The sequence below is a fragment of the Felis catus genome, chromosome B3 (genome assembly GCF_018350175.1).
Source record: "Felis catus isolate Fca126 chromosome B3, F.catus_Fca126_mat1.0, whole genome shotgun sequence".
Lineage (NCBI taxonomy): Eukaryota > Metazoa > Chordata > Mammalia > Carnivora > Felidae > Felis > Felis catus.
In genome coordinates, this window is record NC_058373.1 from 29,017,829 (window position 1) to 29,043,804 (window position 25,976).

The following is a 25,976-nucleotide window of genomic DNA, read 5'->3' on the forward strand; positions in this document are numbered from 1 at the left end:
CGGTGCAGGTAATTCCAGGTTGACTGGTTAAAGGTTACATTCCTGGGAGAGGCTGAAGCTACAATTAGGCTAAGTATTAAGTTTCAGTTTGCTGATGTGGGGCTTAGCAAAGGTGACTCCATTTTGTACTTGTCTCTTTCTTAACACTGCTACAGGCAGTGTTATATAGAGACGTGAATCTTGTTTGTAGGAAATGAAGAGATCTCAGGGACCCCAGCAGGAAAGTGCCTAGTGACCCAGCTGCCCCACCATTCACTTCTTTTGAACTTAGCAATATTTCAATGCTTTTATATTACCCAGAATATGAAAATGTTAGAGCTGAAAAAGACCTTAGAAAGCATCTATTCTAAATATTCTAATATTCCAGAGTCCAGAGTCCAGTACGTCCTGGACGCCCTGGGACGCCCGTGTGTTGCCCACGGTCACACAGCAACAGAGTCTGAAATAGAGCTTCATCTCTTGGCTCCTGACTCAGACTCGCAGTATTGGGCTTCTGTTTGTCACCTATCCCTTTATAACATCACAGTTGTGACTGTGGTTAACATGCCTTGCGAGGCTACACTCTCAGATACCTTTAACTTGTTGGGGTGCTTTTAAGTCCACTTTCCCTTTTGCCCAGGAAAGCCCTGTGAAGAAGGAGCAGGGACTGTACAGGAGACAGTCAGTGGGGAAAAGCCCCATCTCCATCAAGCTCCTTGACTTTCCTAAGAGCCCTTTGTCCTTACGTATCTGCCTAGCAGAGCCCAGACTACACAGCTACCCACTGTCTACTCTCTTCATTTCTACACCCAGGCTGCTGACGGTTCAGGGAGGAAAATCAGACATCTGTCCAGATCGGCACCTTAGTCAGCTAAGGCTACCATAACAAAAGACCATAGACTGGGTGGCTTAAACGTTAAAAATGTTATTTTCTCACAGTTCTGGGAGGTAGAAGTCTTTGACCAAGGTGCCAACAGGGCCGGCGAGGACTCTTTGGGTTGTAGATGGCCACCTTCTTTCACTGTCCTTATATGGCCTTTCCTCATTATATGTGAGTAAAGGGAGAGTGTGAGCTCTGGTCTCTTCCTCTTCTTATAAGGGCATTATTCCCACCCTGACCTTGCCTAAGCACCTCCCAGAGGCCCCACCTTCAAATACCATCACATTGAGGGGTTAGGACTTCAACATAAAATTTGGGGGGGACACAGACATTCGATCCATAATAGCACCTCCTCAGACTCAATGTCTCTAGTCTCTCTTTCTTGGTTCTGCCCTACAGTGTTCCTCTGTGGTCCTGGCTAGCTGCCGCTCCTGGTCCCCAGTGGTTATTTCAGATTGTTTCCATTTTCCTCAAATTCCCTGTTGCCCCCAGCAGATGACCTCCTCTGCTCCTGCTATGAAAGTAGAAACAGTTCCAGTGGGGCTGCACCCCACCCCCTCAGTCCTCCCCGCTCCTTCTGGGGCCTGTCTCATCTCTGAGCTCTGATTCCCTTCCCCTCCCACCTTGTCCTGAATGTGGTTCCATCAGTTGCATCCTCACTCTGACTCGGCATGCACATGGGTCTCTCACATTCTCCCTTGATTGCTCGTCTCCTGTTAGCTGCCACCCTCTCTCTCTTCCTCTTTGTGGCCAGACTTCTTGAAAGCCTCATCTGCACTTGCCGTGTCCCCTTTCTCCTCCCAGTCATTCCTGAGACTACTTCAATCCAGCTTCAGCCTCATCTGTGCTGTGACAACTATTCTCCTCAGGGTCATTGATGGCCTGTGTTTTGCTGGAATCCTTATGCTATCTTCTGCCCAGCATTTGAAGTTGTCAGCCACCCCTCCCTCTTAAATCACAGCCTCCCTGTGTCAGCTGCTATGCCAGCTCCTGATTTTCTTCCTGTCCCTCTGGCTCTTCCTTCTAAGCCTTTTAAAAATTGTTTTTTCTCTGCTTGGTTCCTCAGTGTTGGAGCTCTTCATTTTCTGTCTTTGGTCATTCTGTCTCTACTAATTCTACACACTGGATACTTCCATACAGTCCCATAACTTAGTATTTTTCAACTTGTACTTTTTTTTTTTTTAATGTTTATTTATTTTTGAAAGAGAGACAGAGAGTGAGTGGGGGAGGAGCAGAGAGAGAGGGAGACACAGAATCCAAAGCAGGCTCCAGGCTTTGAGCTGTCAGCACAGAACCTGATGCAGGACTCCAACTCACAAACCATGAGATCATGACCTGAGCTGAAGTCGGACGCTCAGCTGACTGAGCCACCCAGGCACCCCTCAACTTATACTTTCAAAGCCATGTCTCTAGTATAGATCTCTCTCTCTCAAACTACTGGCTTATATCCAACTGCTTCCTGGATGTCTTCACAGGGATCCTAAACACACCTCAGAATCCTAACAAGTATCTGTGGAATAATCTATTCTTCTGAGTTGGTCACAAACTTGTCCCCATACAAGTCATTGCTAAAAATAGCCCTTTCATTAAGAGCACTCGTGTCCAGCCTGAGGAACCACAACCAGTTCAGCCTGAAACTGAACTGTCTTTTCCCAAAATGTATTTTCTATGGCTCCAATCCATGTACCTAGCTGCCTGGCCTCCGCAACCCATTACCACCAGAATGAGCTACATGTGCATTTTGGCTCATTTAGAGAGACTCTGAGCCTCCTTGCTGCCTCACCTGGAGCCAGTGGTTTCCAAGACACCAAAGCTCCATGCAGCTAGTCAGGTGTGTGGTCACCACTGGAATTTGTGTCCTTCCTCCTCCCCTGGCTTCCTCTCATCCATGTCCACTGCCTATGAACCCACTGCCATCAACAGTATCCATTGTGGAAATGCTTGTGCCCAGTTCAGGGACTTCAGAAACCACAAGGCCACAGGGTACCCATGCAGTGTGCGCTCCATGCCAGGTGAGGAAGAAAAGCCACCCTCCCACCCACCCCCAGACTGTACTCTACTAGCAGTGAACCCAGAAGTGGCTCTGCTTGTGGCCACAGCTCTGGTCCCATGTGCTTCTGACCTTTGCTTCTTTACCACCAAGTATCCAATCCAGTGCAAAGGGCCACACTGCCACATCCTGCCACTGTGTCATCAATCTTTCCCTCCCTGCCTCTTCCTTCCCTGACCAGTGCCTCATCCTTCAGTAGTGATAAAACACAAACCTTGGGACACCTGGGTGGTTCAGCCAGTCAAGCGTCCAACTCTTGGTGTCGGCTCAGGTCATGATCTCACCGTTCGTGAGTTTGAGTCCTTTGTCAGGCTCTGCGCTGACAGTGCAGAACCTGCTTGGGATTCTCTCTCTCCCTCTGTCTCTGCCCCTCTCCAGCTCGCTAGCTGTCTTTCTCTCTCTCCCAAAATAAATAAATAAACTTAAAAAAAAAAAAAAGTCTTCATGTATGTCCACAGATGTAAACACTCAGGAGACAGGAAGAAGGGGAACAGAGAAGGTATCTGAGCATGTCTGAAACCCACCTGAGCTGGTCACAATGGTGTACTACATCAATAACCTGGGGGAGCAGCTCAGTTCCTTTGCCCTCATCCCTCATGTTCTGCCATCTCCGGGTCCTATAAATTTCTGCTGCCTTAATATCTCTTCATTATACCACCCTTCTCACAAAGGATCAGTGACTATCAGCCAGCTGCTGTGAACTGCATACAAAGGAAAGCCCATCTCATACTCAATAATGAGGACTTTCATTAGCCCATGTAACTTGGAGCACAGTTCCAGAGTCTGAACAGCATCAACAAGGACCAGATTCCTTCCATCTCTCCATTCTGTTGCCAACAGTGTTGATTTCATTCTCACGCTGTAAGGTTTCCTTCAGTTTGTGAGAGGGCTGCCTGCCTTCCTCATTCATGTCTGGTAAGAGACAATGACTGCCCATTATTCCCTTTTAAGAGCAACAAAGAACTTTCCCAGAAACCTTTACCTGCTCTCTCTTCATGTCTCATTGGCTGGAATTGGGTCACAAAGGATATGGGAAAATGTGTTGGCCAGTCAGACCCACCACTTGAACTGTATCATTTCCCAAAACACATTGCTGTTACCTACTGGGGTGGAAGTGGGATGGATATTGGAGAATCACCCTAGTTACCACAGCCATTAAGAGAGCCAAGTCTCCATTCATAGCCTTTGATCCAGAATTAGATCTTTTCTTCAGCTTTTCTTTTTTTTTTTTTAATTTTTTTAAGGTTTACTTATTTTTGAGGGATACAGAGACAGAGTGTGAGCGGGGGAGGGGCAGAGAGAGAGAGGAGACGCAGAATCTGAAACAGGCTCCAGGCTCTGACCTGTCAGCACAGAGCCTGATGCGGAACTCAAACTCACTAACTGTGAGATCATGACCTGAGCCGAAGTCGGACGCCCAACTGACTGAGCCACCCAGGTGCCCCTCTTCAGCTTTTCTTACCATCATTTGGGAAAGATCTAGGAACATGTCTGCCTTCTTAGACTGTTTCTTCTATAACTTAGTCAACTTGATTCTTTCACTTGATGCAGTTTTGACTTGTGTTTGTCATCCTGGTGAATAGTGCTTATGTTTCCATGTAACCAAAGCCTCCTTTACCTGGTTCTCATTCTTTGGCATCGGACATAACCCCATTCAATGATGCAGAAGTGAGGCACAGAATTGCTTCTCAGCGAACCAACTGTCCACTTTTGGAAGAGGGAAACTAGGTTTGCAAGAGGCTACCTCATGTTGTAGACTGGAAGTTCTACCTTCTATAATCAGGTACACTACATTGAAGTCCTGGTTGGATTACAGAGTCTGGGCTGGACAAGAGGCCACAAAAGAGAAAATTCAGAGAATCCCAGAGTCTCCACCCTAGGGAGATGATGGTGATAGAATGTGTTGAGGAAGGCAGTACAAGGCAAGAGTTGTTCACCCCCGTTTTACAGAGGAGACTCTGTGGCCACAAAGAAAGATAGTGCTGTCCATCTTTTTGGTGGAAAGAGGGTGCAGAGAGAGTCATGAGACATGATGGGATAGTCTTTGTCAAAAATATAAAAATAAAGTAATGAAAGATACTCAGTCTTTTGTAATTATTTATATTTTAGGCTTCTAAAAGGTCTAATGTGAGAGGTCAGGGCTAAAGTCCTGACATCAGAAGCTTGGAGGAAGGATGGGTAGACAGAAAGGGATGTTATTACTTAAAGATGATGCCATTGGCACATTTCTGTCAGAACTTCAGTCAGAGGAAAAAAAACATAATAGGTGCCAGGGATGGTTTTTCAGATGTCAGACTGGAGGTGGGGGGGGGGGTGGTGGTGGGGAGACAGGTCCAATATAGCAACATCTTTAAATAAGAACTAAACTAATTTTAGATATGCCAGCAAACCAAGCTGGAAGCAAAGGGGAAGGGGAGGAACCTACTAAACCACAGCCCAAAATACTCTCATTTCTCCTTACACTATCTCATTCAAGGACCACCTCCTCCTCCTCCTCTGTGCCCCACCCCACCCAAGGTAGGGCCTCATCTCTGTGTACCACTAGCCCTTTATCTCCCTTTATCTCAACACTCTTGACACTGGACTCTGCTCGTCCGCTCACCAGTCTGCCTCCAGTGCTGGATCATGTGCTCCCTCAGGGCAAGGATCAGATCCTTTGAGCCTGGAACAGAGACAGTGTTGATGGAAAGAAGGAATGAGTTGAATGAATGAGTGAGTGAATGGATGGGGCTGTGTTAAGATAGGGATGAAGAGAAGTGGAAGCCAGTTCTGTTTGGAGAGAATTAGGGGCTGTCTCCCAGACCTCTGTGGGGTCAAGGATAAGCCACAAGGGAGGCACTAGGTTTCTCAGACCCCAGAATGCAAGGCTGTGATCTGTGGCTGGCCCACCTCGGAAATTCCACACACCCTTCACAAAGTCATCCTAGAGAAAATAAATCAGATATGCCTCAGAACATGGCAACTCCACCTAGTACAATTTTAGTGTCCTTTTAGAAGAAGGAAAAGCCTTTTGGAGTTCAGGGCTAAAAGGCAGGTTCATCCCTGCCATGACCTTGCAAATGCAGTCTAGAAGTTCTGTATCTTCACTTGGCTGGCAAAGTCTTTTGTATCATTTTTCCCCCAAGGAGAAAAAAGTTTGAAAGGAGCTTCATTAATCCATTTTTGTGATGTCAGTAAGATTTGTCTGTAATGAAACACCACTTCTTCCTGTGGCATACCAGCTGGACCCCAAGCCCTGTGACCTGGGACCCTTTATATTTTTAGTAGGCTAAGGCTTCCAGGCAGGTTCTTCTTGATGCCCCAGCCAAGCAATAAAGGTTTAATTAAGATTAAAAAAATTTCCTGGCGAAATTTTCCAGGTTAGCTTCTTTCCGGTAGTCCAAAAACCTCAAAGATTTTTCTTTGGTTAAGGCAATAAATCCACAGATTTATTATTTCTCAGCAAAATAAACCGCCCATCCACACGGCCTCTGACAGGTGCAGTGTATACGGCTGCAGGCTACCACTAGGTGGTGTCAGAGTGCCTCTGACCACCTTTACCCAATGCGTGAGAGCTGCCTGGAATTGGCAAAGTGTTAAGCCCGAGGACAAGTTCCCCAGGGAAAGTGAGCTGCATTTATGGTGTTGGGGGGTCCTCAGTCATCTGTGGAGGCACCTGGAACCCACACTTTGGCCAAATAGAAGAAGGGGCAGTGTGGTTGGCTCAGCTCAGAACCAAAGAGCTGGAGAGAGAATTGGAAAACTATAGCCCACTGGTTCCCATCTGGTTAGGAAGCTTACCCAGGCATCCCTACTGCAAAGCATGACAAAAGGAGAGTCTCAGATTTGTGGCCAGTTTTGAGAATTGAGGACTCTTGAGGTAGGAGGCCTTTATAGCCACTTGGTCCAACAGCACCCCACTGCCTAATAAGTCAGGGTGAACTCTGTAGCAACCCTTCAAATGTATGTGGACAACACCCTTGGTCCCCCCAGGTAGGAGCAGCCAGTCCATGGTGTGTGTGGGCCTTTGTATCCCCAGAGGGGGGGTTTTGTGACTCACCAAGGTAGGTGATGGCTCCTACCACCCAGCCTCAAGCTCTTACTGCCACACCCTGCTGTCTTTCCCAGAGTTGGCCTTTCAGAGGATGCAAGAAATCTGAGATTCTTGGACAAGCAAATGTCAGATTGCATTTGACCCCAGCTGCATGCCGCCCTCTCTTCCCCAAGGCAATGGGGCTAACCTTTAGCTCTGATTGCAGAACTGAAGCTGCCAGTATGGAAACCAATTTCTTTAGTTCCCACAAATGGCTAAGACAGTCATCTCTCACCTCCAACCTGAGAGTTCCTGTTACACGAAGTAGATTTATGTGCTCATATTTCTGGGTCTGTGTGCACCGCTGTGGTTTGCCTCCTGGAATTGGATACAGGAACAAAGAGGATGCCAGACAGTGCTTTTCCTGTTGTTCTGGTTCTCCCTGGGAGAGAAAGAAGCCCCAAAAACCATTTCAGATATTTAGCAAAAAGGTATCCCTGTGGGCATGGAGTTATCATCACTAGTGGATATTTGTCTCTTTGGAGAAGTCCTATGTGTGTGAGCTCATTCCCTCTCCTGTTTCTTTTCTCCCTTTATTTGTTTTGCTTTTCAGAGTGGACTAGTACTAGGAGCTCACTCCTTAGTCAGAATTCATTTACAAGGCTTCAGGCTCTGTGAGGATGAAGGCCATGTCCACTCTCATGTGCTTATCACCTAATACAGTGACATTTAGGGGGCACATAATAACCATGCATGGAATGGAATGAATGTCAAGACTTCCCTTATTTAGATAATTAACCCCTTTTCTAATGCCCACATACGTAAATCATCATCATAGTAGATACGTATTATAGGCATGTAGTGAGCACTATGTTATGGGCTTTACATATGTTATTTTTAATATTTTAGAACAACAAGCCTGCAAAGGAAGATAATACTCCTATTTGGGGGATTAGGAAACTAAGGCTCAAAGAATACACTCAGAGTTCAGTCAGTCATGGGGCCGTGATTTGGAAATTCCAGTTGTGGCCCAACCCAATTGGTGGAAAAGTCTAGCTTCCCCCACCATTCATTAACAGCGAAAAAAATGGAAAGAATTGCCTTAAAACAACTAGCTGAGTTAACATTTGTAAAGTGCTCAGAAAAGCTCCTGTTTCATAGTAAATGCTGTATAAGTGTTTGTTAAATCAGTAAGAATCAAGCATAGGTCAATGCCAGAGGTTGGATTAAAGTCAGCCTCATGGCTTTCACTGACAGTGTTTTAATCATCTGGAATAAATACAGTAAAGACGAGTAAAGTGGGGCCATGGGATGTTCTGTGGACATTTGGCACCGCCACCAAGTCTGCGACATCCAGCCCCAGATGTTCAGCATCACAGAATTGGAGCACTTGGGGCCAGGAGGGGACTCAGAGTTTGAACCTGGAACCCAGGTATCCTTTAATCAGTGAGATCATCAGTGAGATCCAGAAGGTCCATGCACCCCTTAAATGTTATGCACAGTGTTGTGGTTTCATGCATTTTCCAGGCATAGGGCCAAAATTTTCATCTATTGTCAGAGAGCTCTGCAGCTTAGAAGGGTTCTGAGGTTCAGATCTAGCAGTGCCTCCCAAGGTCAGCATTTAGGGGCAGGTAGGGAATCCCAGTGCTCCAGACTTCATTCCACTCCCATTACCAGACAGGCCTCTGACTCACTCCACCCCCTCCCTCAGCTCCTTTCTTTGGAGATTTGATGGGATGAAAATCACAATGTAGGACTGACAAGGCCATCTGGTCTGGCTGCCTACAGGGAAATAGGTTTTTCTGTAGCCTGCTACCTCCTCTGGGGACACCATGCCTCTCCACTGCCTGTGAGCACCTTTTTTGAACAATTTGAAGGTTCTCCACATTCCCCAGACTCTAGCCACTGCCCCTTCTCCTATCGTGCATCTTCCCAGCCACACCAGCCTGGCAGTCACGGTGGCCCAATTGCTTAGTGGATTGCCAGGGCAGGAGAGGCCACTCCCCACAGGAGCAAAGAGCCCTTGCTATCCTGGCACTTGTATTTCTGCTTCACCTCTCAGAAAGGGGCTGTTCCAGTGCCAGGCTTGGGAATGCTGCCTGATGGAGCAGTGACCTGGAGATGCCTGCTTCTGGCCACCCCCGTGGCCTTACCTCACATGAAAAGTACATCAGAAATTTGCCAAAGCTCTTTTTAATTTTCTAGAAGTTATTCTCTCAAACGTGTTATCAAGGTAACTAAGAATATAAAGCAGAAGCAGCAAAGGTACCCAGCCTCCCCTCCCACCCAGGATTTCTCTGAGGCCTCAGGAACTAGCGGAACCCACGGTAGAACACCTGCCTACCTGCCAGGAGATGCCATCTGGTTGTTGGTATTTACAGACTTTGGCAGCCCAATCCTGCCTCCTGGAGCTGTCCCTTTGCTGTTGCTGTACCAAGATATGAAATTGGGAGACGCCTGCCCTCTAGTGACAATTCCAGGGATAACACCATCTTGAGAACCAGCGCCAGGGCCTTGATTGGGCTGGATGCTGAAGGAAGTATCTTCTCTAATTAACAAGTCAATGCTGATTTCCCTTCTGGCCCATTAAGCTCCTTGAGTCATTATTTAACCACTCAAGAGTATTTCGAAACTGGACACATTCTATTTTTCTGCTAAAACACAGTCTCTTAGGAATGTCTGAGTCATTTGAATTTCACAGGAATTTTATTAGCAGGCTGGAATTTCCAAACAATCCCTCAGCCAGAAAGTCTGCTGCTTCAACCCATCCTCTGTCCTGGAGGCTTGGAATCCATGGTCCTGCTCTTCAAGGAGCTAGAAGCCCAGAGCCTTCTTGGATTCAGGCTTCAGCCTCACATCCATGGCCAAGGAAGGCCTTGGCACTCCCCACCGCCCCCCACTCCTCGCCCCCAAATGCACACAGTCAGGGGCGCCTGGGTGGCTCAGTCCGTTAAGCGGCCGACTTTGGCTCAGGTCATGATCTCACGGTCCATGAGTTCGAGCCCCGCGTCAAGCTCTGTGCTGACAGCTCAGAGCCTGGAGCCTGTTTTGGATTCTGTGTCTCCCTCTCTCTGACCCTCCCCCGTTCATGCTCTGTCTCTCTCTGTCTCAAAAATAAATAAACGTTAAAAAAAATTTTTTTTAATTAAAAAAAAAACAAATGCACGCACTCAGTCTCAGTGAGTGTCCCTGCCACCTGCTTCCCCTGAGCTGGTGCCCCTCCAGAGGACCCGCCTGCCTCACCACTCCCTGGGCCTGGGTTGGCACCTGCTTGCCTTCATTGTCTCATCTCTTTTGCTCCCAGACTCCCCTTGCTGTGCTCCATCCATCTCCTGAAATACCTGTTACCTCTTGCTAAGTTCAAAGCAGTTCTCACCTAGATCACTTGGGATCTCACTGAAATGCAGACCCTTATTCAGAGGGCACGGAGAAGGCCCAAGATTCTGCATTTCTAACCAGCTCCCAGATGATGCTGATGCTGCTGATCCCTGGAGACCTAGGGCAGTGGTTCTCAATCTCAGCCGCACATTGGAACCCCCTAAGGAGATCAAAACATTCTGAGGCCTGGGTCTCAACCCAGAGGTTGTGGTTTAAGTGGTCTGATGTGTGATCTGGGCACTGGAATTGTTAAAGCTCTCGGTGGTCCTAGGATGCAGCCAATGTTAAGGACCACTGACCACAGTGCAGATTCCAGCCTCTGGGCCCCAAGGCATCTGCTCTACATCAGATACTCTGTCCCTTTCTTTTAGAGGTTGGCTTCCCTCCATCTTTAGTCCAGTCCATCTCCCTGTGTATTACCCTGGGGTCCTGGGGTTCACATACACCATGATGCAAATTGTACCTCTTGAACCTGTGCAAAATTGGGGCTTCGTGAAGTCACTCCCAGGTGGGCCTGGCTGAAGGACTGGTAGTTGAAAGCAAGTGTGAGGGGACTGTGGAGCTGGCATAGAGTGGAAGAACAGGATTAGAGCAGTGGGGCACAGGCTTCGTTCTGCAGCTGCCTTGGGGTTCTTTGGGAACCATGTGCATTGCACCAAGGACTGTAGAAATGCCTGCAGCGTCTGCCCTAGGTGGGGTTTGGTAAACCACCCTCTGCACTGAAGGAGGATGTCTCCACTCAGCCCAACTCCTGGCTCCTGTTCTGGTGTTTATTCTGTCAGACGTTCTTTGGGGCTGAGTAGAATTTTACCATGAAGAGTCGCTGTTTAGTGTACATTTCCACCATGTCCCCGGATATCACTCCCTCCAACTCTTTCTCAAATGTCACTTTCTCAGTGCAGCCTATGCTGACCGCCTTATCTGAAGTGTCACCCTTTATGCTCTGTATTTCCCCTACAGTACCTACCACCTATAGTAAACCACATAATTTACAAACATAATTTGTTATGTTTGTTGTTTGACTCTCTCACCCACTCAAGTGTAAGCTGTCCGAGGGTTGTTGCCTGTTTTGATGACAGTGCCTCTGTAGCAACGTGGTGGGTACTGGCATTCATCTGACTCCCAGACCTTCCCCTGCCTGGTTTCTGAATCCTGCTGCTTGCCTGGTGCCCTGCCTGGCTGCACCCCAAGGCATGCTGCAGTCTCAGGGCCAGGCCCGCTATTGCTGACTGCAGACTGTGGGTGGCTCCAGACACCTGCCAGTAGTAGCTCTTTACCTGGCTGTGAGTTCCCAGTCTCAGCCAGCCCACTTCACACCTACATCTTTCCAATAACCAGACCTTGGTCCGGTTAGGAAGTTTTGCTATCCAAACAAAAAAACAAAAATCAACATTTCAGTGGGTTTTTTTTTAATTTTTGTTTTTAACATTTATTCATTTTTGAGAGAGAGTGTGTAAGCAGGGGTGGTGCAGAGAGAGGGAGACATAGAATCTGAAGCATGCTCCGGGCTCTGAGCTGGAAGCACACAGCCTGACATGGGACTCGAATCCACGAGCCATGAGATTATGACCTGAACCGAGGTTGGATGCTCAACTAACTGAGCCATCCAGGAGCCCCGACATTTCAGCATTTTAAGGAGCAACATAAAATGACTTTTCGTCCCATGGAAGCAGGTACAGATTGGAGTCTCCTGTTTGTGGGGAAACAAATAGTTTGTTTCATCCCCTTCTCTCTTTGGAACCTTGTGCTTGAGGTAGAAGGAGCAGACTCTGAGGGGCGTATGCCATTCTTCTGGGGTATACAAGGCACAGAGGCCAAAACATGGCCTGGCTCCTTCCGTTTAACGTGCAGGCCGTCTTCCTGCTCGCTGCTCACCCTGACGCCGGCCCAGGCAAACGGCCCTTGCAGCTCCCCTCTTTAGTTATAACTGCAGGAGGTGCTTGCGTCACATTTCAGATGACAGTGAAAGGCCATCATTTTTAGGGGCCACAAGTAACTGGACTGGGTTTTCGAGAAGATGTGGAACTGGAGTGATGTCTGCTTTGGGGCATGGCAATGACAGTGCTTGCAGTGATCAGTGATCCGGTGACCCGGGAGAACTTGACAGGAGGGCGGGAGGGGAAGTGATGAGCCACAAGAGAGGTGTGAAAGATTAAAATAGGGCCACTGGAAAGTGGGGGCAGGAATGTCACACTGGGAGAGGAAGAAGGGGGAGTAGGTGAGACATGCAGATGAATCAGGAGAGGTCAGCTGAGTAGTGATGGCCAAAGAGATCTTACAGTTCAAAGGGTCTTTCATATCCACATGCAGCTGATAGCACCTGTGGGCAGCAGCCTCTAAGCTTCTCTGGGGCTCCATCCCTCTGAGCTGTGAGGTGGAGGCTTCGGCGCCCCTGTCCTTCTTTCCTGCCCACCCTGGACAGACACACCTAGTCCTCTGTCTGGCGGCCCTTCTCATGGCCTTTCCTTCACAGGCACTGGCTTCTCACCTGACCAAATCACAGCCACCCTTACCAGGCCCCCTCAACACCCCTCTGCCCTGAATACAGGACACCCAGTTAAAGTTGAATTTCAAATAAACAATGAATACTTTCTTTAGTATAACTATGCAATGTTTGGGATATACTCACACTAGAAAATTGTTCATTGTTTATCTGAGATTTAACTGGATGTTCTGTGTTTTATCTGGCAACCCTACTGAGCTCCATATGATGTCAGTTTGGGATCTACCCTGTAGCCTCTTGCTTATGGGTTGGCCCATGTGAGTCTGCAAGAAGTTGGAGAGAAGTGTTTCTGCATCAGACTTTGAAACCCATCTGCAGTGAGTGATGGAGGCATTCATCAATGGCCTTCACAATCTGGTCTCCACTCACCTTTGTCTCCCTGTCTTCTGCTTGTCCCTTAGTGAGAACTCTCTCTGGCCTGGCTGGTCTCCTCATCCTCACCCCATACTCTTGGGCCAGGTGGGGCTCACATCAGTCCCCTCTCAACCCTGTCCAAAATACCTTCTTCCTTTTCCACAGTCACCTGTTGAAATCCTTCTACCCCTATTTGTGGGACCAGATCCCTGAGGCTGGAGACTGAACCCCCGAGTCTTTGCATTCCCTTAGAACCAAGACAGCACCTGTCATTCCCATAGGTTTTGGAAACTCTCCAGAATGACTTGAATAAGCCAAATTTCCTGCCAGGTTTTTTGAAGAGCCATGAGCTTTGTACCACCTTCCAACAACTGGGGGCTCCGTCAAGCTTTCCCTAGATGGATTCTGAGGGAGAAACTCCTCCTTGAAGCACTCACAGTATTCCTTTGGGGAGAAGAGAGCATCTCAGAATTCCCTCTTCCAGTGACACTTTAGGATCTTCAGGGCATCGGGCCCTGACCCACTTCAGCGGACACTTTAGTTATAAAGCATCCCTGTGTGCAGAGGATGGGGACAGCCAGCTGTCTGGGTCATCAGATAACTTTCCAACATCATCATCATCATCATTAGCAATCCATTTCAGCTCCATGGTGCTTTATAGATCAGATACATTCCCTCATTTAACTTGCAACAATCCTAGGAGTTAAGGAGTTTTACAAATGGGAGGCTGAGGCCTGAAATACACAGATAACCTTCACACATAGTCCTGTGTGTCTGAAGGTAGAGCCAGAAGTGGGGACTCCCTGACTAGCACTGTCTCTGCTACTTCAGGATGTCTAATTCTTCCTCAAGACGGCAATGAGGTTTGGCCTCAATACCACCTGCCCCCTCAGAGGCACCTCTTTTTCCCAGGATCTTGTGTTCCTGAAGGGAGTACATCAAATGCCTGCCCCAGCTCTGAGGTTTTTCACCTCCTTCCCACTTCCAGTCCTACTCAGGAAAAACTCCATCCTCGGTGACTTGATCTCTACCTGTGGTTGTTCAAGATCATCTAGGCAGGGTTTCCGAAAAGATCTTCCGTGAAGCACTAGTCCCACCAGATGCCCTGTGACATGAGGGTGCTGTCCAGCAAGTTTGGAAAGCACTGATACTATAATCCCTTTTGAGCATGATGATGTAAAATAACATATTAAAGGCACTGCAATGTCCTGCCTAGAAAAATAGCCATTTGGCTTTGACCCCAATTTTCCAAAACCTATCCAACCATAGAATTATCAAGTAACAACCATTAACATTCTGTGGAACTAGGATTCCATACAACCCCCTCTGAGAAATAGGGATTTAGCTCAGATCTCTTCTTATATAGCTGAAAACCACTGAAAATTCATTCATTAACTTATCAATCATTCATTAGAGGCGAACTGAGGGTCTCCTAAATGCAGAGTTTGTGCTAGGTTCCATGACTAGACAGACAGACAGTAATAACAGCTCGTTTTCATGCAGTTCTTACACCTAGCCAGGCTCTCCACTGACCTTTGTGATCTCCAGTGTTTGCAAGAAGCCCATGAGATGTGGGTTTCACACCCACTGTAAAGATGAGGAGATTGAAACCCAGATGGATGCTGTGTGTTGCCCAGGTCAGCCTATAAACCTAGCTGCACCTTTTTATGATTGGTTTTGCTCTTTGTGATTCTACCCAGTGGCCTCTTGAATAAGGTTGCATTTTGCTGGGAAACGTAGAGCCTGGGAGGAATGATGAGGGTATGTTTGGGACCAGGGCTGTGGCCAGGATCTTACCTCCTCTCCCTCTTGTGTCCCCACAGGTCTACCTGGCTGAAGCCGTGCTGTGGGAAGAGAGCAGCCGTGTGGCAGGTATTTTTGCTCAGTGCAAGTCTCAACAGTTTCCTGGTAGCCTGTGTAATATTGGTGGTGATTCTCCTGACTCTGGAACTTCTAATAGATATAAAGCTTCTCCAGTGTGAGTAGCAAGAGAGATACATATGCAAATACATATGATGTCAATATTCAGTGTGCATCCATCAGGGGTCCCCAACCAGCAGTGCAATATGCCCCCAGCCCAATGCCACTGTTATGACCCTGGCCCCATGGCTCATGGGGATTACTGCCTGGGGAGGAAATCTGACAGCTTCTTTCTCTGTCCCCCCAAGTACTTGTTTGCCCCTTTCTACCCAATGTGGCCTCTCCAGTCCCCCTCCCTAGCATTCCGTGATCAGAAACTGATGAGATCAAAAATGTTGGGGACCCCTGTATGCACTTTTCTTTTTATTGTTCCCATTTGGAATTCTCCAGGTTGGACTTTTCTGTATCTTAAAGAGAGTTCTCATGTGTGGAGGCATATCACCTTCTACTAACTAATAATAATAGCAACCACAATGATGATATGATTGCTTGTGTTTTTATCCAGCCATAATTTGGCAGTGTTATTTACACATAATGTGATCATTTTGAAAGGACTTTTCCATACATTTGACCCTCGCAGCAACCCTGTGAGGTGGCATGACTGATTTTATCTCACCTTATAGGCAAGGGAATTAAGATTTGGAGAAGTTAGAGACTTTCCCTAGGTAAGGGTCTTCAAGCCATCAGGCCATTTAATGGCATGGCCAGTTTTTTTCCCACCATAGAGTCTTGGTGTTTGTTCTAGTCTTGTGTTTATGGGAGCCTGATGCACATGGCAGTCAATGGCTTGTCTGCTACCTCTTCTGTCCTTCTAGATGTCCCATGGCAATATGGCTGTTGGGAGGTGCCCACTTCTTGCCCCCCACCCTCGCAGACCCCTATCTGGCTCTCTGGGGAGAGCCAGGTGTCTTTACTCTTGGCTTCAGATGAGTGAGCAGTTTCTGTTAGAGCTCCTGGATCCCTATATTTCCCCAATTCAGAAGGCGGATTATACAAATGCAAATAAAAAAAAAAAAGACAAAATTTTTGGCCTGCAAGATTCCACCATTGGCCAAGTGTAGACCTATAGATCCATCCTCAAACCCAGTCAGTCATCTTAGACTTGTTTTCTCAAATGCCCCCAGTTCTTTTCCTGGAGCCTCTGTACTCAGGGTCCATCAAAGCTCCTTCCATGCCCTATCAGCCCTCCCTACTCTCTAGAGAGGATGACAGGCAGTACAGAATTGCTTTTGTCTGATAAGCCTCATTGGGTTTTGTGCAGCTGGTGGCCCCTTGGTTCCAATCAAAGTATCTTCCAGCATAAAGTGACCAGCACTGATTTTACACTCAACCTGTCTTCAATTAAACCATGTTGTATACTTTCCCTCCCACTCATCCATATGTCTGCTTTTTATGAGGTCTGGCCATAACAGAGTCTTTCTTTCCCTGTTGTAGGTTATACTTGGGGCCCTCGGCTGCTCAGGTTGTGACAAGGCATTGAATAGAACTGAGAACCTGGCCGACACTGGAATTTTGCTTAAAATTAAGTATCCAGGAGATTGATTTTGGTGGGAGATCCAATAGCAGCTCATAAAAGGCATCTTAAATTCCATAAAACGCACAATCAGAGATTTATTGCTCTTCTAAAGCAAACCGTAAAAAAAGGCACAGGAATTCATTTGAGAAATAATGGGGAGAGATTTTATGTTTTCAGAATCATCTGGAGGTCTTTTCAGAGTCACACAGGCCTCAGACTCTCGGTTCCCACTAGTATTCATGTGGCCTGAGATGGAAAGAATCCACGGTGCCTCCAGGCCCCAGCTTCTAAGGGTCGGTCACATTGGCCCAATACCAGGGGACCCTGAGGTCTCCCACCTGGAACCTGGTACCGCAGCCTCTCTCTCCCAGACATGCTCCAGGTTCTGGCTTCTGCCCACTCTGTGATCCCAGAGCTTTGGGGGAGGCTCTGGGTTCCTCTCTTTCAGGTCAGCCTTCCCCACTGAGTCCTGCCTGGGGTACTTTTCTTTTAGCCCCCAGGGAATTCTTAGCTACATGCTAAGCAGGCCTGACCAGCAGAGAAGCAATGTAGGCCTGTTCTTGGCAGCATTCCTCCACCTTGTTTTGGCCCTGCCCACTGCTCTGCCCGGCTGTCTTTCAGGCCTGCCTTCTGGAAAGCATCCCCTCCCATCCATTCTCCATCAGAGCCCACCTAACCCTTGTCCTGGGCCCAGAACCCTGCTTTTGGCGTCACTACATGATAAACTACACCTTGATTAGGCTCTGAAGTTGGCCATGGCTCCCGTATTTTAAAGGGGTCTTCCAGAGATAGCGCCTTAACTCTAAGGATTGTCTGGTGGAAGGTGGGCTGGGAGCTTTCAGGGGCTGATGGCTCTCCCTACTTCACTATGGAGTCTGGAGGGCAAATGGAGCAACTTGGAAGCATGGCAGACCCCAGCTGCTTGAGCTGTCATGTTCAGGAGGTGACATCTCCCTACCAGGCCTGGCTCCCTCTTCCAGGCCTTTCTCCAGCCTCACTCCAAATACCCCTGCCAGCATAGCCATCTCTACATCAGGGTTTTCACAGTGAAAATTCAAAGCAAGCTCGCTTTGAGTCCCACCCAGTGCCCAGAGCTTTGGCTGTGAATTGTGGTAAGGGTTTCCAAAAGCTCAGGTAGACTTGACTGAAGCTGCCTACCCAGCTCTGACAGCCACGAATGTCTTGATAAGCCCCCTTCTGGAGGGCTCCTTTCTGGGAGGATGGCTATAGCTCACAGCCCACCATAGCTGATGGGACTGAGCTAGAATTCTGAGGCATGGCCTATGGGGGGACAGACAGAGGGAGGAGCAGCACCACTGGCCCTGCACCCTCCTACCAGCTCCATCGCAGACACCACTTAAAGCTGCCCTGGATGTTCTCTGGCCTGATTCTGTCCGGATCCAAATGTTCACATGAGTGGGCCCCGGGCTCGCAGAGGTCTGCCTCCATGCTGTGAAGGTCCTCTATCAATGCACCTAACTCCTTGTGCCTAAAATTGGTCCATTATTGTGTTCATTGCAGTTTCCAGTGCATTCCAGTTTGCTGGCATAATTCACTGGATCAGTCTGGTCATTCTCTCTGTGTTCTTCTCAGAGGTAGGTAAAGACTGGGGCCCTGGAACTTCTGTAGGGCAACTCCTGCCCTGGGGAGACCAAGCTTTATTCTCTAAATATTTACTAGCATCCAGCCCTCTTCTAGCCCTCAAGGCTGCAAAGAGGGAGAAACAATACAGAGAACTGAGCTCTGTGCTGGGAAATGACGCTGGAGGAGCAGCTGTCGACCCCTTCGGGGAGGCCTGGGCCCCAGGAGGTGACCCCTGCATGGAATATGAGAGGATGGGCAGGTGTTGTCCAAGTAAGGGGCGGGGATGACATTTGTGAAGGTGAGACTGAGTAGGGCATAGCTGAAGGAGAGCAAATGGTCATGTTTACAGTAAGGAGCTATAGATAAGAGTCTGGGCTGATGCCTCGGGGGCCTGGAGGTAGAGAGAGCAGTTTGGAAGCTGCCCCTTGAGGGGGGATGCTCAGGCCTGCAGAGGGCAGAGAGGATGGAGTCGCATGCCTGGCCAGTGGATTGAGCAGGTGCTGCAGGACCATGGGGTCTGGCTAGGCCGAGAGCTGCCCCCTTGGTATGAACAGAGGGGCACATGAACAAAGTGGTGGGATCAGGGGTGAGAGGCTCCCTTTATCAAGTCAGCCAGTAAAGCCTAAGTCGGTATCTTCGTGTGTCAGGTATCTCTATGTGAGAGGTATCTCTATGTGAGATACCTAAGTCAGTATCTCTATGTGAGAGGGGAAAAGCTCCTGGGGCCTTGTGGGCACTGGGTTTAATGCCAGCTGGTAGCCCAGTGTGGGACTGAAATATGTGGTAAACCAGATCCCAGGACATTGCTCTGCCTTTACACAGGGGTGCATGACACTTCTTTCAAGCAGTTTCCAGACTGTCACAGTGATACCCTGGCCTGCATTTCAGTGCTGTTGACTTGGGCCTGCTGCAGGCGGGGTCTCCCAGGGTGACTGGCAAGGCTGGGCTTTATCTTGTGAGCAGTGGTGGGTCATTGAGGGACTGGAGAGTTGCATGTGGAAATCTGGTTCTTCTCAAGAGAGCAGAAGGCTAGTCTAAGTCAGGTGGCTGGTCACTGCCCCTCTCCACCCATGTGCTCTACCACCACTGCCACAGGTCCACATTAGCTCACGCAGAGCCCCAGTGGGGCATTTCAGTGGGCAGCAGGCATGGGGAGAATGGCAGGGGAGAAAAGGCAAAGAGCCTGTTGGGAAGAGGCATGCACACACAGACACAGACACACACATACAGATCAGTGGGTGCTGCTTCCCTGGTGGCAAAGGGGCCTCTGGGTCTCAGAGCATAGCAGAACCTTGAAGGACAGGATGAAGTGGGAAAGGAACCTCATGAGTGAAGGTATGGAAGTACAGAATATTTTGAGACCTGATCAGGAAACCCAGGGAGTTAAGAGTCCCAAGGTCCTCTTCTGGGCCAGCTGGAGGCCCTATATGATGGCCCTCGATACCCTGCAAAAATCAGGGGAGGGTTGGGCCTCAGGCCTTCAGTCCAGAACCCTGAGTCTGGGTGTGGGGCTGGGCAGCAGGCGTTCCAAGCACAAAGCGTTCTCTTTCCAGGCCTCGACTCCTGCAGTCCACGGAATTGGCAAGCAAGCCTGGGCCTGAAGCTGTGAATGTGGGGGCAGATCTTGACACTGCCCCTCCTGGGAGTGTCCCAAGCGGCTCGCTGAGACCGCTGCCCTGGAGGTGCCTCAGTACCCCCTAAACAGTGCCTGCTTCCCAGCCTGCTGCCTTTTTAGGGTCTTGCCCTCTCCAGCTCCCTGGCCTCCACTCACCATGATTCCCTCCCACAAACACATGGGCCAAGGCCAGATGTCTCCTTGCTACAAACCTCAGAAAATGTGTCATGTGTCTGTGACTGCCAACAAAAATGTTTAATCAGTTGTTGCGGTTCTTCCATCTATCCCTCCGCTTTGGTTTTATTGCCTTTGCAGAATTTATTACCCAGCGTGAATTTGGCATTCCCTTCCTGTCACTGCCGGAGACAAGCCACCTGAAACAGACAAGCCCCTGTGCAAAGGAATCTCAGTCTCAAACCCCCCACTCACTCCCATTCACACATCCAGAGGGGGATGGGCCTGGGGCTTCCCACAGGCCCAGCTGGAGGAGAATGACTGTGCCCCTGACCTTGGACCTTGTCGAAGAGAGGGTTGGGTGGAGCTGTAACAAGGTAGTAAGAGAAGAGTAACAGGTGGAGCAACAGAGGGCTAGCAGTAGAGTAACAGGAGAGATCTGTCTCCCCAGCACACCCTGACCAGCATGAACACAGGGGCTGGGACAGTGATCTTGTGATGAGGCAGCCCAGCTTATGAGCCTGGGCTCTCACATGTCATGGAGTGCCCGGAAGAACCAAGCATCAGAAGGAGCTAGAATAGCCTCATAGATGTCCCCCTAGCCTGTTCCTCAGAGGGTTTGGAGTTGTGTGACCGGAGCACCTCTGGTGAGAAAGGCCAGGGCAGCCAATTTCCCTGAGTAGTGCACCACGCCAGTGTATTTGCCCCCTGAAAATGCCAGTTGTACCCTTTTAAAAAATCACACGGACAAGGGGAGCAGCCTGGGGTCACACAGCCAATTCTAGCCCAAACTGGGCCCAGGCTTCTGGGCTCCTAATCTGGTCTGTCACCGCTGCATATTTTTGTGGTCCTGGTGCCAGCAGGTTGTGAGGGGACAGAGAATCTTGGAGAAGGGCTGCCAGGGCCAGGAGCTGAGAAAGAAGAAGTCCAACCCTACAGTGCATTTGACCCCAGACCCAGTGCTACTGGCTCATCCTCCTCTAGTGTGACGTCCATATCACTCCTTCAAGGCTGAGTGGGAAATACTTCCTCCGGAAATACCCAGAGATATGTCTCTGGGCCACAGGTGGTGGTGGGGGGGTCTCTCCAGGACTCCAAGACTGGTTAGACTTAATGCGTGGGTGTTAATTCACAGACAAATTCTACAAAGGTTTGACCCAAAGGGCTCCTGATGCCATAGTACCTTTTGACTTGTTCGGAGCAATATTCCACTCCTTGTCTCCACTGAGCTTTAGGACAACCCAGAATGTGGGTGTGACATTTTACAAATTGGGAAACTGAGGCCTGGGAAGGCGTGGAAAGCTGCCCAGGGTCTGCAGGAGTGACAGGCTGGACCAGAAGGTGGGTGTGTAAGTGCTCCATGTCGTCCTTTGCCCATCTCTGTGCTCTGAGGGCTCCTTCAGGGAAGATGGGTTACTCCGTTCTGTGCAGGCCCCAGAGGACAGATCTAGACTCAAAGAAGGGAAGCATGAGGCTGCTTTGGGCTTAGTTTGAGGACATCTGTTCAAACAGGCTGTGCTATTTTCCAGTGAGACAGATGCTTCTCAAAGTGGTAAGAGCGAGTCTCCCTCAGTTGAGCAGTCTGTGCGGGGTCCCAAGGTGACCAAGGTGAAAGCGGGTGCCCTTGAACTTTTCCTGGGCCCTGATATTCCAGATGGCTCTGAAGCACCCAAGAACGAGCAGAGCCTTTGGGATCCAGATGGAGAATTGTACAAATGGTGTTTGCAAAAACACAGGCTGCCCCACCCTTGGCTGACACCAGGACCGGCCAGCCACGTGCAGCCAGGGGGTCCAGCTGCTTCTCTTCCTGACTGTACAAGGATTTAGGGCCTGGCCAGACTGGGCCACCCTGCAGCAGAGCTCCAGTGCAGGCCACGAGGTGTTGGCCCTGTCCCCTAATGCTGGGTGTGGGGGGATCTGGAGAAGCCCAGCTCTTTTCCTGGAAGAAGAAAAAGCTGACCCATGGCTGGCCCTCTAGATAGGAGCCTCAAAGCAGTGGTGGCAACATCTGCTTCTTCCTCCTCCTCCTATTATTATTATTATTTTATTGAGGTAAAGTTTACATAATATGGGGCTCGAACCCACGAACTGTGAGATCATGACCTGAGCTGAAATCAGGAGTTGGATGCTTAAATGACTGAGCTACCCAGGTGCTTGCACATAACATAACTCCTTAAACTCTACCCTCTAGTGCATTCAGTGCATAACCAGTGTTGTACATGACCTCTTTCTAGTTCCCAAGCATTTTCCTCAACTCTCAAGGAGGCCCCAAACCCATTACGCAGTCACTCCCCATTCCACCTTTACCCAACCCTTGCCGACCACTGATCTGCTTTCTGTGTCTGTGAACTTAACTATTCAGGATATTTCATATTAATGGAATCACAAAATACATGGTCTTTTATATCAACATGTTTTCAAGTTTACTCACATTGTAACATGGGTTAGTGTTTCACTCCTGTTACGTCTGAATACTATTCCTTTGGATGGATAGACCACGTTTTATGTTTCTGCCCATCAGTTGATCAAGGCTTCTTAGGGCCACCTCCTCTCCCAAGGCAGCCTCTCAGTCTTGAGGGAGTGTGGCCTGCCCTGTTACCTGTGCCGTGTGCCAAGAGAAGGCCAGTGCCAACTGAACTGAACCAAGGCCGCCTCTTAGCAAATCAGCAGTCACCCCAAGATTCTGGATTCATGAGGGGGTCCCCCTCCTACCCGCTGCTTCCAAGCAGGAGTGAGCCTCAGTAACCACACAGAAGGCAAGAGGGTGGTAGAAGGCTTTATGCTGAGAGATGAGGATGCCATTGCGTACCTTCAGAGCCCCATGAGAACTCAACAGAAGGGAGCCTGTTTGGCCACTGACTTGCTATATGTCCATGGGCAAGTCACCGCCTCTCTCCGTGTCTTGGCTTCCCCCATCTTTGACCTGAAGGAATTGGAGCTGTCCTAGAGGCTGCCTTCCTGACCCCACCTGAGGTGGAGCCACTGCTTGCCCTTAGGGGAGAGTTTAATTTCTGTCTCCCTTTCCAACTTCCAGAGAGGTGGAAGGAAATCAGGGTCCCAGACCTGCCTCACCCCCAGCCGAGGAAGTCCCTGCCCATCCTGCCACTTCTGACTTCCCTTGCCCCATCTGTAACGTGAACAGCAGCTGCCCCGCCACCTCACAGGAAAAGCCTGATAGGTTTATGAACATGCCTTAAACAGACTGAAGAGAAAGAAGTGGGTAAGAGCCCAGAGCAGTGGACTTCTAGAGGGACCAGACTTGATTTAGAAGGTTCGATCCTGCCATCCCCAGCCTGTGCCTCCTGCCTCTGTTGGGCTGGCGCTAGAGCAAGTCTGCAGTGACTTGTTGCTGCTTTTTCAGCACTGCCAGGAGCCCTTTGTCCTCACACCCCAGCCAGGCCCCACCTGGTACTGTGCAGAGATAAAAAAAAAAAAAACAATGCCACTATGCAGGGTTATGTGGACATGAAAGGGGGTAACTCACATTATAGATCTGTTTGTGTGTTGTGACACTTTCCTGGAAGATGGCAGCCAAATGTCTCATTTGTAAAGTGAGTGTATCATAACCATTTTCCAGTAGATAGAGGCGCCATAGGGTCAGGAACCTCCCCATTTGCATGGAGGTACCACATAAGCTAGTGGTGGCCCTGTCAAATTCCATGTACTTATTTTGGAAATGCCTGTGATTTCTGCCTGGAAGGACTGTCCTACTTGCTACTGCTTCTCTGACACCTTCCCTTCCTTCAAGGCTCAGCCCAGGTCCCCCTCCTTCACCTCTTTCAGGCATCCTGTCCTCACCAGCCCATGTAGACCTCCCCTACTCTAAGCTGAACCCATTGTTATTTCACTCCCTTGGGCCCAGGTTTTGCCTCCCCTTCTGCTGTGAGCAGTAGGACAGGAGCCTTAGTATATTCTTCTGTCTCCCCTGATCACCTGGTATGGGATTGGGCATCTAACACTCATCATTGAAGGAGTGAATAAACATTTGAGAAATTATTCTTCAAAATCTCATTTCCATTTTTTCATTTGCCATGACCTTGGCAGTGATCTTAGGGAGCGTGAAAGTCGGATACAGAGATGAATTTTTTAGACAAGTTGGAATGTACTACTTTAGATAGTGTCAAGCTCACTGTCATTGGAAGTTTGCAGGCTCAGGCTAGATGACCCACTCATTGGGCTACTGGATAAGGGATGAAAACAACGGAAAGGGGTTGGGCCATGCGACATAACATTTAAGGTTCTCCCTCCAGCTCTGAGATTCTAGGAATAATTTCAGGTCCAGAATGTTCCGCTTACCTCACATCCTTTATTTGTTTGTTTGTGTTGAGAGAAAGAGAGACTGAGGGAGTGGGGCAGAAAGAAAATCCCAAACAGGCTGCACACTGTCAACACAGAGCCCAACTTGGGACTTGGTCCCATGAACCACGAGATCACAACCTGAGCCAAAATCAAGAGTCCCATGCTTAACTGACTGACCCACCCAGGTGCACCTTACCACCACATTCTTAGCAGCAACTGATCTGGGCAAGTGGGGAGAACTGGGATGATACTTCTAACTCCTGGAGGAGGTACCTAGTAGGAAAGAAGCCTGTCCTCACTGGCCCTTGGGGTGGGCATAGAGAGCACACAGTCAGTGTTCAAGGGACTGACATTTGGTCATGTGGTCCACCACCCCATTCTCTACCCTACAGGTCTTGTACCCATTCTTTTAAGACCCCAACCATTCTTTTGGGAGTTGGGGCCCAAGGAGTGGGGAGACCCGGGAGGCCTCCAGGCAGAAGAGGGACATGATGGGGCATGATGAAATTGGTTTTTTAGAAAAATCACCCTGAGAGCTGGGTTTGGAGGAAGGAGGAAGACTGGAATTTGGAGACCACGTAGGAGGCATGGCTCAGCTGTGCGGGGTTAAAGGTTTGAACCAGAAAGTGCAAGTAGAGATGGAGGAAGGGACAAACTGGAGATGAATTAAAGAGCTGTATTTTGTGGGACTTGGGAATGTTCGTCACTGGTGGCCAGGGGTTGGGAGAGAGTGTGGCAGTGGAGAAGACAAGACAGAGAGGGGATAGTGATGGGGTTTGCCAAGTCAGAACTGCAGCAGGAGGAGGCCTAAGCCAGACACATGGACTTAGGGGGCTTCAGGATATTGGTGGGAGTTGCAGCCAAGGGTACGATCGTCCAGGGATGTGGGGAGGAAAAAGAGAAGAAACTGGAGCCCTGGGAAATAATCTTGGTATGGAGGGAGGAAAAGAAATCTGCAAAGGTAACCGAGAAGATATAGGCAGGGCAGTGGGAGGAGAACGCAGAGCATGCAGCTCCCTGGAGAGGAAAGAGGAGTCCTTGAAGAGCAGGGATGTGCTCAGTGCCCCACATGCTGCCAGACTAAGATCAATTGCAGGACATTACCCATGAGATCTGACAACAAATAGTCATCAGTAACCAAGGTGTGAGTGGTTCCACTGCTGTGGTGGGCTCATGTCAGATTGCGGTGAGTTAAGTGGAGACACCTCTTCAAAACCTGGGAGAAGAGAGAGAGAGGAGAGTGGCTTAAGGGAGACATGGGGTCAGTGAGGGATTTTTTAGAATGGAGGAAACTAAAAAGGTTTCTAGGCTAAGTGGAAGTTCTGGAACTCAACTTTGCACATCTGTGTGTTTCAGTCTGCCTCTCACCCCAGGGTGGGCACAGAGAGCACACAGTCAGTGTTCAAGGGACTGACATTTGTTCATGTGGTCCACCACCCCATTCTCTACCCTACAGGTCTTGTACCCATTCTTTTAAGGTAGCTGGGAACCTCCTGTCAAAATGAACCTAGCACCAGGGACCTGTGAACCCATGTCCCCCAGAGGTATTGGCTATTGCATGTGGAGGGGGCTCACATTTCGATCCCTAGGCAAGAGGCCACCCTCCTGGGGAGAGCGCTATGTCTGGCTCATCGTGCTCTGTCTCCATGGGTTTTGACTGTGTGCGGATGGAGGAGTGAAGCTGGTCCCTCTGCTCCTGTTTTGTCGATGCC

General features: G+C 49.1%; 1 protein-coding gene across 2 annotated transcripts in view; it reads left to right on the forward strand.

Moving 5' to 3' along the window:
* Window positions 1-25,976, forward strand: part of TMEM266 (transmembrane protein 266) — a 125,880-nt gene that overhangs the window by 58,934 nt on the left and 40,970 nt on the right. Inside the window, exons 4-6 of one of the 2 annotated variants that reach the window (XM_045058980.1) lie at window positions 14,980-15,028; window positions 16,511-16,598; window positions 18,114-18,187. In XM_045058980.1, the coding sequence (XP_044914915.1) occupies window positions 14,980-15,028; window positions 16,511-16,598; window positions 18,114-18,187 (211 nt within the window). Of the gene's footprint in view, window positions 1-14,979; window positions 15,135-16,510; window positions 16,599-18,113; window positions 18,188-25,976 lie in introns of both variants that reach the window. The other variant, XM_011282990.4, reaches the window with a different exon arrangement.